The 16,355-nt window shown below is 37.8% G+C and overlaps 1 protein-coding gene across 1 annotated transcript in view; it reads left to right on the forward strand.

Annotated features, from left to right (window-relative positions):
- Positions 1–1,636: 1,636 nt before the first annotated feature.
- CPS1 (carbamoyl-phosphate synthase 1) overlaps positions 1,637–16,355 on the forward strand; it is a gene marked incomplete at both ends in the record, with an annotated part of 104,874 nt that continues 90,155 nt past the window's right edge. The window contains one exon of the mRNA XM_080932798.1: positions 1,637–1,762. Within this exon, the coding sequence (XP_080788924.1) occupies positions 1,637–1,762 (126 nt within the window). The remainder of the gene's footprint in view (positions 1,763–16,355) is intronic.

Here is a 16,355-nt window from a genome sequence, read left to right on the forward strand (position 1 = left end):
TTACATACAAGAAAATAAAGAGGCAGCTATGGTAAGTGCATGAGTAACTAAGAGTTTCCATCATCTGTGTCTGTGATATATTCTGGACACCCTCCCTAGTTAATTGTAGGAAGCTTATGTAAGAAAAGAATAATTTAACTGTAGAATTCCAAAAACAGTATAAAGAATGTTTTTCATGAGAGTGTACTATTATTTTAAATTTTTGTTGCTTGACTTTTGTGATCCTGACCCATCACACCCTCAGCCCCGCCCCTTTGACCTGCCCAAATGTAGGCTTCCTCCTTTATGCCATGATGCTCGACAGTTTGGCTGTAGGCTCTAGTCTGTCTGAGCACTTAGTTCCAAAGGCACTCGCCATTTTCTTCATTATTTACCCGTTGTTGGGTTTTCCAATCTTGAGGTCGATTATGGAGTCCCAATGTATGAATTTTCGATCTTGAGTTTAAATTTTTAACTATTTTTTTCAAAATGGTGTGACCCCAGTAAATGTTTCTATACTAATGCATCAAGACAGATGATTTAGACTCTGCTTTGATATTTATTTATTTATAGGTTCACATTCCCCCTTCCAGCATTGATAACATATCAGTAAAATTAGCATATCTTTGTGTCTTTGCCTTCATTATGGACGTTCTAAGGAATAAGTCTCCACTGCTGACATTTCCTGGCCTTCAAGGCTATCTGGTGATGATGCCACGGGGCTTTCTTTTCTTTATACACCTTGGCTTAAGTGAGATACCCTGCAGCCAATGTGACCCTCAGACTACCTGTTTTTACTTGTGGCTAAAGGATGAACTGAGTAATTTTATTTAGCTCAAAACACAAATGCCCACATCTTAGATTATTTTAGGTGACACTTAAATTACTAAATCATTAAGATTAATATTTTTATTAAGTTGTTTCTTATTATTCTATTCACATTTTAAAGGCTTAAGAGATTTAGAGCTACATAGTAAGTCCCTTTGCTCTCTTGTGTTCTGATTGGTTGTTACCAATAGCTTTAGAATCTGGAATGTAGAATAATGTAATAAAATTATGATCTAATACTTCATTAGTGTTCTTCTTCCCAAATAATTCTGATGTTTTGTGTATGTTTATGAAGAAAGTTCCAGTTTATTTACTGGATGTATGTTCTGGCATCTTTTTCCAAGCAGAAAATGTCCAGGTTTGGTTTTTCTTGAAATCCAAATATCTCCTGAAGCAAACGAGGTGTCATTTCCAACACAACCAAGTGTTTGATCTTTTGCATTATTAGAAAGGGGCTGCCCTTTGAGTAAGGAATACACCGGAGACTGTTTACCATGCCTGGGTCATGTTATTCAGCTACACAAGCAACTCCTTTGATGCCTAGCTTGCTTGCTACAGCAGTAACCACAGGAGAAGGTGCCATTTGTTATGTTGCAATTTGTATGACATGTCCATTGGAACATCTCCGGACGTTGGCTTGGGAGGAGGGGCTAAGGAGAGGAGGAGCTCTAGACAGGTTATTTAATGGCAGAATGAATGGGGAGTCAGCCTATAGCCCCAACTGCTCCATCTCCACACAGCTTCCTTTTGCACTGGTTAGAGACAAATTGGACAACAAAAATCTCATGAGATATTTGTGATTTAATTTTAGCCACAAAATATCTACAAAATGACACGGATTTTGACAGCTTGCAAGGTAGTGAAGACACTGAAGAGTGGCTTTGGCTTTGCCAATGTGACCTCGAAGCGACAGTGGGACATCTCCAGACCTGGCATCAGGCTCCTTTCTGTGAAGGTAACATCCCTGTTTCTTGATGATAATGCATAGGACACAGTTCAGCAGTGAAGCCAACGGGGTGCTGACAGAGCAAATACAGTTTCGAACACAATTCCAAAGTGTTACTTATTAAAAAGTGCTTTACCATAGAATCCATTGATATAGCAAATGATTGTGTTTAACCTTCTCTGAGTAAACTTCAAACTGATCTTTAACCAATATGAAGAATGACTCCAGTCCCTATGAACATATAAAATATAAGTGTATGACTGGGAAAAAGAAACACTTAAAAAAGTTATCATAGTTTAGTTTATGCCTTGATCTTATTGCTAATAGTGTGATTCAAAAGAAACAAGCAGGTTCTATGTACGTAACACATGCACCCCCCACAGGGTGTTAAACATTTCTTATATAATGGCTTGACTAAAAGGTATTTTTTTAGACATTTAGGACTGTAAACATTTAGAAGGAAAATATCTATGAATTTTTAATATTGGAGGTCCCTGTACACAGAGAAAGACAGCATTTCCATGCTCTCTTAACCTTCTTATCAGAGGAAAATATTATTATCTTCATTTGTGCAGAGTCAGATTTTGAGGCACACATCAGCTGAAAAATCTGTCTGTCCAGGTTTCTCTGTAGCTGAGGAGACAACTCCACAGTGGAACAGTAAATAGTTTCCCTCCTACCCCCACCTCTGGTTATAAAGTCCATCTCAGAACCTCTATCTTTTCTTGTCACTTTATCAAGATTTTCTTACTGAAGAATTCTAAATCACATCATGGGAACTTGGTCAATGAAGCTCTTCTCCCCCACCCCTGCCTTTTTGTTTTATTATTTATTTACTTTACAAATGTTATCCCCTTTCCAGGTTTTCCCTCCACAAATCCCCTATCACCTCCTCATTTTCCTTCTGCTATGAGGGTGACCCTCCCACCTACCCACCCACTCACACCTCACCTCCCTAGCATTGCCCTACAGTGGGGCATCAAACCTTCACAGGACCAAGAGGAGCTATTCTTCACTGACTACAAAGCCTAAGAAATCATAGTAGCTTCAATATACTGTTTTTTTTTTTTTTTTTAGTGTAGAAAGCTATAAAAAAAAGTAGACAAAAATTCCTCTTCAAATGTTGTGTAAAAGAGTATCATTAGGAATTCTGCTTGTAGTTTGTGTGGGCTGACTAAAAATTGTCCAGTACTCCTTAGATTCTTTTGCTTATGATGCTTGGTCAGGATTTCAGGGGCTTTGGATTCTGGCATATGTGAGAATAGACAATTTCTATAGGCTCTTATAGTTTTCAGGGATAGGACTTGGACAGGAATAAAATAAAATGAAAGAGAAGAGAGACATAAGAAGACAGGTGGGAGAGGAGAAAGAGGGAGAAAAAAGGGAGGGGTTGGGGGAGTGAGAGGAATAGGGAGAGGGGGAGGGGCAAGGGGAGGGGGAGAGGAAGAAGGAGAGAGACATCAATGACATGGTATCAACTTGAGCCTGCCACCCTAAGGAGTTCTTACAAAGCCTAAGAAAGCCACCTTGGATTCATTTTGATTATAAGATGGAAGCCAGAAAGGAGAACGGGTATTGTAAAGCATCAACAAGGACACAGTACTTGGATATAGAGGGAGAATGATTGTGTGGCTTTTGTTAAGTGCTTCCAATGCCTTGAAGACAGCACATGTCATCTTGAAGAGAAGAAACTGTAATGACAACAGTGTCACCTACAGCTTAAGTGCTGTGTCATATTTTTGTATCGGTTCACCTGGATCAGTTTTTTTTTTTTATTCCTACAGAAGTGGTGAGCTAAGGATGAGCATGTCTCTGTTAAATACCAAAACCAGAACAATGAGCTAACTAGTTAAAATAGTAGAAGCCCCAATAATTAGAAGTCAGCTCCCCAGACTCAGCAAGCAATCTACACAGCAATTACCACACAACAACATGAGCTAATTATGTGGATCGACCCCAGGGAGAACAGTTCCAGCTCATAGTGGTAGCTCTGTTTCAAGGGTCTTCCATAGTTCATAGCTAAGAATGACAAATTTTCAGGAGGAATAAGCCATCATTCCAAGGTGTACAAGCCATTACTCACATACAGTCATTACTGGCCAGAACTTTGGAGGAATGCCAGGCATGAAAAATGGAAGTTCTTAAGCTTCATGGTAGTGAATTAAAGTCCCACAGAGTCGAAGGGGGACCTGTGTTCTTATTCGATTATTTTGAAATAGTCCTTTATGTTTGTTTTTTTATTTTTTTGTCTTTTAAAACTCAATTTTCTAAGAAATATGTGTCTAAATTAATTCTTTTTGAGGTGGGCACAGTATTTTAAGGATAGTTAAAAGTCATTAGAGTGTATTTACATAATTGTCATTGAAGGGCATGAGAGTAGATTTTAAAGGTTAGTAACAGTACAGCTAGTTAGAGATAGTAAATGGATTGTGAAAGACACCATGATCCAAAACCATTGCTCTGTAAGCCAGGTTGCAATTCCAATGTCATAAGAGGTCACTTTTTTTTTTTCTCCCTGTGGTGAGAGAGGGAGGGACCAACGGTGACACACTGTGTTTTTCTGCAACACTTCCTAGCATATTTGCTTGTGGCTAATATTTACAGAGTGTGTGTTGCCAGTGGACACAATTGTGTTTCAGTCACGGGGAAGAAGAAAGAACTTCAAGGTGTTCCTTGTTTTAAAAGAAGTTGGTTCCAAGGGTATACATGATCAACAACCAGAACATATGAGACTTCTAGAGACTATAATCTTTTTTCTATTAGTATTGAAAATGCCCAGTGTGCATTGTTATACCCAGCCAGTCGGAACAGCTCTGCTGAAGACACTGAGGCTGAGAAATAAAATAAAATATAGATTCTAGCCTCGGTTATACACTTTATATTATTCTGACCTTGGCAACTCACATAGTCTCTGGACTTAGACTTTGTCATAAGTACTGTAGAGGGAGAATGCACAATCACTACACAATACTGAAGCTTAGAAGACAATTTAAAATGAAAAATGAACACTTAAATAATTACGTTCCATTCACTTCAGTAGAAAGACTTTGTAACAGGGTTAGTTGGGGTCCTTATGTTTTTTATAAAGTACAAATTATTTCAATGACAAGAGACCCGATAAGAACTCTTACACATTTATGATGATTATTCTACTCTGCTTAAATATTTTAATTAAATAAGATGTCTTTTATAACAAATATGACTCAGGAACCAAACTGAATCATACTTGGAATAAGGATTGGGATGGGGGTAAGCTTAATGCACATATTAAAGGTCTCAGTTATTAGTATAAGTAATGCAATAGTAAAAGACAGGTTGTATATCAAAACATTCAATTTTATTCATCAACATATTCAGTTACTCATTACTGGACAGATCAGCACATTGTGAGAGAACATAGAGGAAGAAGGGAAACTAGGTGGTAATGTATGTATAGTCTCTGACTTCGATAAGATTGAAGGTTTATGAATTATGAATTCACAAGTCTTAAAGACAGAAAGACTGAATAGTTTTCCTTGTACTAACAAATTTAAAAATCAAAGGTATCCAACTGAAAAGGTTGGGTTCTCCATGAATTGGAAAAAGGTCCAATAACTACTCCTTCTAATATTAATCTAGAAACCTTTGTTCAATTAAACCAGGCCCCTAACATCCAACTATTCTCTCTGGCAATTTGGATGTGGCCAGATGTGGCAGAGTCCTTTGAAAAGTTTTATTTTGTAAGACTTTCTGATTCCAATAAAGCAGCATCTTTAGCTCAATCTAGAGGAGCAATCATTACTTTAGTAGGAATTGATGGCTACAACAAATTCTATAAAAAGAATTCTTTAGCTGTAGCCTTAGGAAACATTTGTGAAAAATAAACGTTATTAGTGTATTGGAGTCTTTCTGTACACTTCTTGGCGGTAAGAATTGGGATAGGAGTTAACTTATTATACATAGTCAAAGTTTGCTCTTTTGTTAGACTCTTACTACATACATGTTAGGGGTGGATTTCATCCATGGAAGTGCGAATATTTCAATAAATATTATGTTCAAGTCCCAAGTAGTTATTGTCTACTTGGTTCAGAGAAGAGGTACATTTCTGTGGTTCTGATGCAGTTTTCCTGCAGTCGGGAGGTTGGCCTCTCTTTGTATGGCTATGTATGTTATCCATACCTTGTCTCTTTTCTTGAAGCACATATCCTTTAGCTTACCACAAACAGTGCTCTGACCATCTGCACATGGTTTCACTTACACAAAACAAAACTTTATGACTTTAAGTTTCTTTTTTACTATATTATTTACATAATAAATATCTGAAAAAAATTGTCTTTAGCTCTTACTTTCCATAGCTTGGTGCATATATATACTTTAAGAGGCTGAGTACCAAAGTGAACTAATAGCTATGAAACATCAGGTAAGCCAGAAATCAAATATATCACACGGCCTGAGGCTGCGGTGGAAATGGAAATAACACACGGGGCCTCTGCTTCCTCTGATATGCAAATGGCCCACCTAGATAAATGACACTACAGCACTATAGTCCGGTTCCCAGGGTAAATCATTTTCATCTCTCCTACTGGCTTAAAGGGATTGTTCTCTCTGCAATGCTTTATGCCTAAATCTCTGTGAACTGCATTGCTGCTAGCTTAGAGCTTTACATGCAAAGCGTTTTTATTTGCAAATACTAACACGTCTGGTCAAAAGCTTCATTACTCCTCCCATTTCACAGATGTGTAAATATCCAAATTTACAAGAACACTCATTTAGAAACTGAGCGATTTATCAGGAAATGTGGTTAGTACTTTAGGCAGACCTTTATTATCAGCTATTTTTTTTTTTTTTCTCTTTTTGTTATTTCTTTTATTTTGTGGCTTATAATACAATCACACAAATTTCTCCCTTTCCTCACCCCAGATAGATTAAAAAATTATTTTCAATTTATTCTCTTATAGATTATATGCTGACCACCCCCGCCCCTGCCTTCTTTTCTTCTGGACCCACTCCCAATTTTCTCCTCCTCTGTTTCACTTCAGAAAATGGCAAGCCTCCCAGGGACTGCAACCAAACATGGCATGTCATGTTGGAATAAGACTAGCAGCTCCTCTCAGACTAAGGCTGGTTGTAGAAACCTGTAAGAGGAGAAGGATCCTCAGAGCAGCCGTAAGCGTCAGAGGTAGCATCCACACCTATTGTCAGAGTCCCGCAGGAAGACCAGCCTACACAAACTTAACATTGGTTCAGAGGGTCTAGGACAGACCCATGCAGGTTCCTGATGGTTGGTTCAGTCTTTGTGAGCCTCTATGAGCCTAATTTAGTTGATTCTGTGGGATTTCTTGCAGTATCCTTGACCCACCTGGCTCCTCCAATCCTTCCTCCCTTTCTTCTGTAGAATTCCACAGGTTCCACCTAATGTTTGACTGTGGGCCTTTGAACCAGATATTTTATAACCTGACATTTGGTTATGTGCTGGGGCTGCAGCTGCTGCGGTGGCACTACACGGCTGAATCAGTTTTCTTGCTGGGATTTCCTTGTCTGTGCTGGAGCCCCCATCTTCCTGAATTTTGTCTCAATGACTCACACATTGTGCTTTTCTCTCTTTTATTTTGTTGCACTTTCAGAAGAGGCTCAGATTAAAGAGTCAACAAGGATTCCTTCTCTATGTGGGTGAAGGAGAGTATACAGATAAGTGTGAATGCTGTTTAGATACTTTCCTCCCTCTTCAGCGAAATCATTGTTTTGTGGGTGTAACAATGTGTTGCTTTTCAGTTTTTACCCTGTCTGGTGTGCTCCTGTATAAAAAGCCGGAGTCTATTTTCAGATACAAGCAAAGACTCATCTTACCTGTTTCCTGTGTCTTGAAATAAAGCATTAAAAACAGCAACAGACACACAAAATCCCTGATTCAAAGCAAAGGAACAATATCCTCAAAGTCAGTGGGATGACATTGGGAGGCGGAACCTTGAGCGAGCATCAATGGATGATTATAAACAACAGTATAATGAATGCAAAGAAATGCCCAGCAGTAATGAACATGAAGCTGATTTGAAATTTTATAGGCTAATTATAAAATCTGTTTTAATTTTGACTATGCTTCCTAGGACTATGCTTTCTAAGTCAGCTTAGTGTAACCTCAGGGACACTTCTGAAGAACATCTTGAGGGGGAATTTAGCTGTGTGACTTCCATTATTAGCTGTCACATTGTTCTTATTTTGGAAAATTCTTTGAAACATTGACTCTTTTAAATGTGATCTCAAACTGAGAGCCTTAAAAAGTAACAAATTCGAGTTATTTGTAGCCCTCTGAAGATATCCAGCCACTTCATGCAAAAATGAAAAGAAACCTGTACAGGTAGTTTTAAAGTGAATTTAAATTTTCATAACAAATTAAAAGCCTTAAAGAGAGGAGTGGTTTGGAGTGATAATATTTGTATAATCTTACTTTAAGAAATGCCATTAAAAAAATAAAATACTTTGTGATACAATGAAATCACAATGCTGAGATGGCAAACCAGGAAGAATCCCAAAATGTTATTGGAGTTCAAATCAAGTATATAGACAAATCATGTGCACAAAATTGTGTCTCCATAAAAATTACTTCTCATTGGTGAAGGAATTCCAAGTTTCATAACATTAGAAGACACATTATTGGACTTAGTTTAGAATGTTCCTCCTGAAGGCAACGTAAGAATGGGCATTATATGGATTTTGAAGTAATGCAGTTTAATAGAGAGTGGTGTTACACAAAGCAGAGGGTTGAAGTGGTTTAAAGTTTTAAATACTGTGTGTGGTAAAACATCCATAACCTCACAGACATTCCTACAAAAGTTTGTTGTCCAATCTAGCAGTTAATATCATTAGTCCATAGGGAATTTTGTATTTCTTCTTTATAAAGCCTTTAGATCTATACCATGTAATAACAGAATGCAGGTTTACTTCTGTGGATGTCTATTTATGGGCATTCATGTGGCCAGAGATTAACAACTAGTCTCTCTCTACTGCTTTCCACCATATTGTTTGAGACAAGTCTCTTACTCAACCTGGAACATCCTGCCTGTCCAGTGAGCCTCCAGAACTTCTCTGTTTGCACACTTATGTGCTGGAGTTTTGGATGTATACTGTCATACCTAGGAGTTGCTGAACTCCAGCCTTCATGCCTGTGCAGCCTGTGCTTTTCCTGCTGAGCCATCTCCCCAGACCCCTGAATACGCCTTTTGAGAACTTATTGACAACCTCATTGGCTAGCAGATTCATAGTATCTATAATGGTTAGACTAAAAGAGGTTAAATTAGCTTAAACAAAATTTCCCTCAGATCCATATTGGCCAAAATTTTTGTTCTCCTTTTTTCAGGTTCTGTGCATATTTTGCAAACATAATAACTGGGGTAGATTAATATAACTGTGATCTTGAGAAAGGTGAGATAATATTATTAATTAGAGGTATAATTTGAACATTGGTTTAAGGTCAATCAGGAAACTCTCTCTCTCTCTCTCTCTCTCTCTCTCTCTCTCTCTCTCTCTCTCTCTCTCTGTGTGTGTGTGTGTGTGTGTGTAGGAACTTTCCTTCAAGTTGTTACATGCTGTACTTCTGTTTAGTAATAGATGCCTACCTTTCCTCTATTCCTTCCTTTTCTTCTTTTTGTCTTAAAAGATACATCCTGTCTACATAATCCAGGCTCGAATTGAACTCATCCTTGTTATGCATCTGTCTCTCAGCGTCTATGACTTCATGTGTGTGTCACCACATCCAGCTGCACGCAGATTGTATCCAGTTGTGTGTTCACTCTCAAATATAGGCCAGTTTGGGAGTAATATTAGCCTGAGTGGGTGCTTTGGTTAAAATGCCTCTTGTCAGTTAGGTTCATTTGGAAAGGCATTGGGGTAATACCAGGGAGGCTGCTGTTGACTCGGGATTGCTTCAGTGAATATAAGTTTTTGGAAGTAGCATTGTAAGATATACTGGGAGACAAGTTTGACAAAATTGTAGTCAAGCCAATTGGAAGCAGTGATCTATCAGTTTCCCTCACTGAGCTTGTTCCTTGGTCCCTGTTCTAACTCAGTCTTCAGATGTACAAATCTTCAGGAAGGTTATGAGTTTCTGACAGCAGGAAGCAATCCCCTCTTCTGGTTTCTCACAGCAGAGCCACAAGTCCTTCCTGGAAGAAAGGCAGAATGAACAAACATCTGGTCTACCTTGGTATCTGTAGTCTTAGCTGTCTTCAGAACTTAAACATTCAGGATCTGAAATCAGTGTGATTAATTGTCAACTCTTGCTGGATTGCTGAAGATGAAGCCAATGACTAGCCACTTCACTCTGGAAATTTACAATTCATAGACAGGCAATTCTTAATTGACTCTGGTCTCCTGTTGGCTTATCCACAGGAATTTTGAACTAAAGTTTCTTATAAACAGATTATACTTCATGATATAATTACTTTTAATCTCTTCCTAAAAATCTCCTAAAACAGAAAGAAGAAAGGGATAATAAGAAAGATAGTTTGAGAAAAGAGAAAAAAAAAGAAAAAAGAAAAAACAAAACAGAAAAAAAGTCCTGACAACCACCATAAAAGACCGCTCCTCTCATTACTACTGTGAGGATCTCTGTTCCCTAGAGGCTCTGTCAGCCACCAACCTCATTATGTTCCTGTGAGGAATAGATGAGGAAATCCACCAGCTCTAGAGACACCTTGCACACTAGTGTTAACCACTACTATGTTGTCTCAGGAGGGGTCAGGGTAGAGTTTGAGGGACACAAATGATCTCAGACATTATCGTTTCAATAGAGCTTCACCACTCTTTGAATTTGTATACCTTGACCTGAACTAAAGACACCACTTTTTCTCTACTCTATAGACAACTACATTCAGCAGGTTTATGTTATTCTAGTTTTTCATTAAGGTGGTATAAAAGGTAGGCATCTACTAACAGTGATAGATCAGCTACCTTTAAAAAACATTTTTAGGAAATGCTAATCCTTCACTTTCACAGGTGTTAAGAGGCACCTTTCTAAATGGAATCCCACTAGAGATAATTTCAAGTATATGTTTTCTTCAGTAAATATTTTTAAACTTAATTATGCAAATATTTATCAGTGGTAAGGATGTATCAGCATTCTCTGTAAACCTTGACAACAATAAAGATAAAGCCAAACAGCTTCTATTTTAAATGGAATGAGAAAAATGAACCAATTATTTGGTATTTAAAAATTTGGTGTAGAAATACAATATTTCAAGTAGGAGAGCTCTTTAGTGAATTAAGACAAAGAATCATTCTCTATAGTATCTTGTCCAATCTCATGAGCCCCTTTCTTTTTTGTCTTGGCTACTACCAACTCTCCCATTACATACAAATGTTTAATAATTAGAAACTGGCAAGCATTTTATATAAAAAGTAAATAAAAGAGTTTGGGTTATATATATATATATATATATATATCAAATCTAGTTTTATTCCTTTTTGCTAATGATGAAGGATTTGATTTCTAGGTAGCATAGGTAATTATTAATATTTCTAGTGGAATCTAGTCATGGGGAAATATGAAAATAAAATTGAGACGTCTTCTAGAACTTTCTGACAGCTCTACCTACACGACCACAGGATGGTGTGTAAAGCTGGTGCTACTTGTAGCCAAGAGTTGTCACCAGCTTCAGTTTAGTTGATTCCTCTCTTTCTTTCATCCTTTAGTCTTGCCCTAGATAGCATGTGTGTTCTCATTCACGTAAGGTAAAGATGGATAAAAGTGACCAGAATCCAGTGGACATCAAAATCTCTTCACAGCATCACGTGTTAGTACTCAAACATTAAAACATGACACTCCAGCTGCTGTGCATTCCTAAGTTTGGCTGACTGCAACTTTATGTGAACCACAGCCAGCGCTTCCTGAAGGGTTACAGTGTTGGGTTAGGCTTGAGGTTTTCTGCTATAAAGGTCACTAGGAGGTAGAAAGCATACCTTAAAGAACTGTAATGCAACACACACACACACACACACACACACACACACACACACACACCATCATCTTCACCACTACCACCACCATCATATACCCACACTGGGCGAATGCCAGAACAGGATCATAAGGCAACCAGCTTTAATTGTGACTTGTTGAATTGTTGAAGGCCCAGCCTGTACGCTAGGAAAGACAACCAGGATGTAAATAGGACACAAGCAAGGTGTTTACTCACACAGAGTAAGGGCTGAGGTATTGCATATAGAATCTATATGCAAATTGACTAATTTGATAGTATCCTCCAATAAGAAAGCCTTAACTGTACTGCCTAGGATAAGAAGAAGCAGGGAAGACATTGGAGGTAGCTTGTATGATGGAACACAATAGAAAATGGAAAGGTTTTTCTTTTGGGTAGCAGCAGAATTTTATATAATATAGGGTTAAATAAAGAAACAAATAATTGAATATACAGTAGTTTTAGTCATCGTTATTATCAATTCTTGGTGCTGAGACTGAGCTATTTTTAATTGGTGTATTATTTAAGTAACTTTATTATTGAGCCTGTTGGACCAGATGTGATTCAGAAGTGGCTTCTTCTGAGATGTTATGAAAAGATGATGAAGGCAGAGATTGCAACTCTTAGAAGTTTACTATCTTTGAGTTTGAAACACTAGCAACAACAACCACTTCCGGAGAATATATAGCATTAGATTTATTCACCTTTGAAAGAGTTTATTCAAAAATTAGACAAACAAATTAAGAGTGCTAAATGCTAAAAGTGAAGACTAAGTTATCATATGAAAAATATAATATTTTCAGTAATAAAATAGATGAGCTCGGGGCACATTAGGTAATAAAACGGATGTCACACCTTGCTCATATGAAGTTTGCTTCCTAGCAGGATAGGTAAGACAGCAAAGGAGTCACTGCATGCATGAACTTTTGGAAAGTGAGAAACATTATGGCAAACGTCCTGGCCAAGGTCATGCAGGACTGAGAGGCAAGCTGTAGTGTTAAAAACAGAGACCAAAGGAGACCTACAGAAATGTGACAGTTGAGCAAAGACTTGAAGGACTTTTCAAATTTGGGACTTGATATGCAAAATTTGCTAAACATTTCTGTATTGAGATTGGTTTTAATCTTAAGCATGGGGAGAAATACATAAATTCTTTTATAAAAAATCCCTCAAAGAAAAGGATGCTATTTTTTATTAACTTGTTTATTCATTCACATTATATCCCTATCATAGTTCTCCCTTCTTCTAGTCCCACCCTTACAAGTCACTGCCCCAATTCTCCCTCCCCTTCTCCTCAGAGAAAAGGACACCTCCCTTGGGTACCACCCTTCCCTCTGACATCAAGACACAGCAGGACTAGAAAAGAATGCTATTTTAGGCAACTTTTTATTTCCAGGCATCTCAGTCACACTTCAACCCTGTGTTTCTCAAGGTTTTCTTCGTTTTACAATTCAGGAAAGTATCTAGCTCCTTTACTATATGGAGAGTCTAGGGACACTCAATAAGCATCTCTAGTGGTACAAGTACTTAGCATGTGGGAGAGGCTTGGTGAGGTTTGTGCCTAGACTGTCTTTATTGTTCTACCAGCATATGCATTTTTATTAAGCACAAAGGGACCATATCATTAAAAAGGTCCTTGATTTTTCTTAACCTTTCATGACATTCTGCAAGTATACATACTTTCCTTATTATTTTCTCCACATTTTCAGCTTCTAAGGGACTAACAGGCCCTAGCAGTGGACATATAAATTATACTTTAATAATAGAAATCTAATTCCTAGGTTATGTATTTGTTTAACAGGATGGGGGCTCCAAAAATATCTTGTGATGGTGAAAGGTGAATTCTTATGGAGTCTCTGGGAGGAAATGGCATTCGGGAGAGACTGTTATCTAGGAGAGAGGACTCTAAATAATAGCTCCTTGCTCAGAGTTCTTCATCAATTCATAGATAAGTCAATTGGTACTCATCATTTTAGTCATCGGAGGCCAGTATAGTTAAGAGGAATATAAAGTGTACTAAAGGCAATAAACAGAAGTCTTGTAACGATGTAATGAGTAGTGGGAAAGAGAATTGGAAGATCTATAAAAACTGCCAAAAAGCACAAAAAATATAATTAAGGGAGCAAAAGACATATTGAACACATTCTCTGGGACTATTTCAGACAGCAGTAAATGTCTCTTCAGATGTATCTTAGAAAAAAGGAAGCAGGCCAGGAAACTAGTTTCATGAAGAGAAGAGGGAGGAAAAAAAAATACCAAATGGAATTGTAGGAAGAGGTAATAAGAGATGAATTTTCTGATGTAAATTTTTACCTTTCTTTAAAATAGAGTCATCTAACCCAGAGATCAGACAAAAACCAGAAAGCTCTAATTGGGAGTAGGTCAGTGGAGGGAAGAAGGGAACATACACAAAGGTGGCAGTTTAGGCAGACAAGCTCAGGATAATTTATCAAGTCTGATAACTTCGAATATGGATAACAGCTGAATTTGGAGTTCACAGACAAGCTTGCCTAAGTACCATTATTTTAAGTTACATATTATTGAAGACCACACTCTCTTTCTTCTATTTTCTGGAGGCATGTCAGTTACACATGACTTCCTCACCAAGAGAAAATAACATTTCTAGTAGAAAATGTTTTGTGACAGTAAATTTTCATTACTTGGACCAAAGGGGTTCCATCTAGTGAAACATGTCCGAGTTATCTGGGGAGTTTTGCCAATAAACACACCCCTGTTGAGACCCATCTCTGTGGCCGGTCGTTGGAAATACACTGAGCATTAGGACTCAAACTTCCCAAAATCATTAACCTCTGTCTTGAATTGTAATTACACAGAAGTAACTGAAAAATCAAAATGAGTTATGGAACAAAGATGAGGTGCTATTAGATGTGACAAGCAGAGCTGATTTTCTTGTGTACAGAGAGAGATTTAGATGTGTACTGGGCCAATCCCTGACAGAAATCCCATCACCGCTGGTATCAGATGATGCCAACCACTGGGTTTTCTTGTGATGGAAAAATTTTAAATTTTTCTTAACACAGTGTCCAGAAAAACAAAGTCTTACTAATCACAGGGACCATTGAGCTTGTGATCCCCCCACTCCTCTGTAGCACACAGAATTCCACATACCAGCATTTTCCCAATGAGCACTACAGAACTTCTTTTGTCTTTCTCAGGAAACAAACGTGAAATCTGTATGTTATATTTTAAATGTAAAACAAAATAAATAAATTACCCATTTAAAAGAATGTGATTTAAATAGGAAACACTAAAATAGCCCTGTATATAAGTACACTGTATATACACATTCATACATAATTGAGATTTAGGAACATAGTGTTTGAGGAAAGACAACCAAAATACTGTCTTACACATAAGAACAACCATTCCAATGGCAAGCGATTTGAGTACGTTGGATGTAAGGGAAGCATCAGATTTCTGCAGACATTATTACTGAAAAATAACAGTCTTCTGCATTTTAACTCTTGGAAAGTTGAGAGTGCTCCCAAGCTAGAGGAATATAGAGAGCTCACTAGCATCCACTGTTAAACTGGTTTTAATTTGGTGTGTGTGTGTGTGTGTGTGTGTGTGTGTGTGTGTTAGTGGGACAGCAAGATATGGAGAGATTAGACACTATGACTCAGCCCTCAGATGCTTCAGGGACAGAAAGTAGGGAATTTGTGCATTTCTCCCTCCCATGACCTCACATAACCTCACAGAAAAGATAGTCTTTCTCCAACTACTTCAGTGTGTGGCCAAACTAGTCTCATATATAATCGTATCAATTTCTCTGATTTATAATTATTTGGGGAAAATTTCAGATCTACTACGTTATGATTTAGTATCTCAGTATATATTTATTAAAAAGATACAGAACCTTAACTGCATAACCTAATACTGTCGTTAATCTTAACAGATTATATCTCGTATAATCAAGTACCAATTTGTCATTCTGATTTTCTGAGTTGCTATGAAGTATTTTATGACCACATATTACAGTGAACTACAGTGTCTCCTAGAGATTTTTGCCCCCTGAGCTGTGGTTTAACACAATTTTTTCCCTCTCCCTTGACCTCTATGGAAATTGCGATGTAAATTGTCTCAACAATAGAATTACAGTACTTACGAGGAATGGGTAATCTTTGCATGTCTCTTAGATAGGTTTTTTTTTCTAATTGTTCCTTCCTTTAGCCAAGAATTTTATAGAAGCTAGTTCAAAGATTAAGGCGGCAAAGTAATCGAATTCAGGATGCCCACAGTCAAAACCGAGAACCAGACATGGATATAATTAACTCTAATAAAAGGAAAGACACAATACTGCTTTCAGAGTGTTCCACAGTGCTCGCTCTTGCATTAGCATTCAGAGTGGCCCAACTCCAGCTTCTCCATGTCCATAACACAGTGCAGAGAGGGCATTCCTGGGGACAACTCCAGCAAACACCAGAACTCTGTGGGGCATAATTTAATATTCAATCTCGAGGATTCCTTTTAGCTCTAAACCTTGGAGTGAACATGAGTTGCACAGTATAATTCACGATGCCTTTGCAAGCTCACGGACTTCCCCGAAAGGTATACTTGAGCAAGTCTGGGGAATATTAAGAAGGGAAAGTTACCAACGGTAGCTTTGCAGCTACCTTGAAGTATTTCTGGCTTGT

This window comes from Micromys minutus (assembly GCF_963924665.1).
Source record: "Micromys minutus genome assembly, chromosome: 19".
Classification (NCBI taxonomy): domain Eukaryota; kingdom Metazoa; phylum Chordata; class Mammalia; order Rodentia; family Muridae; genus Micromys; species Micromys minutus.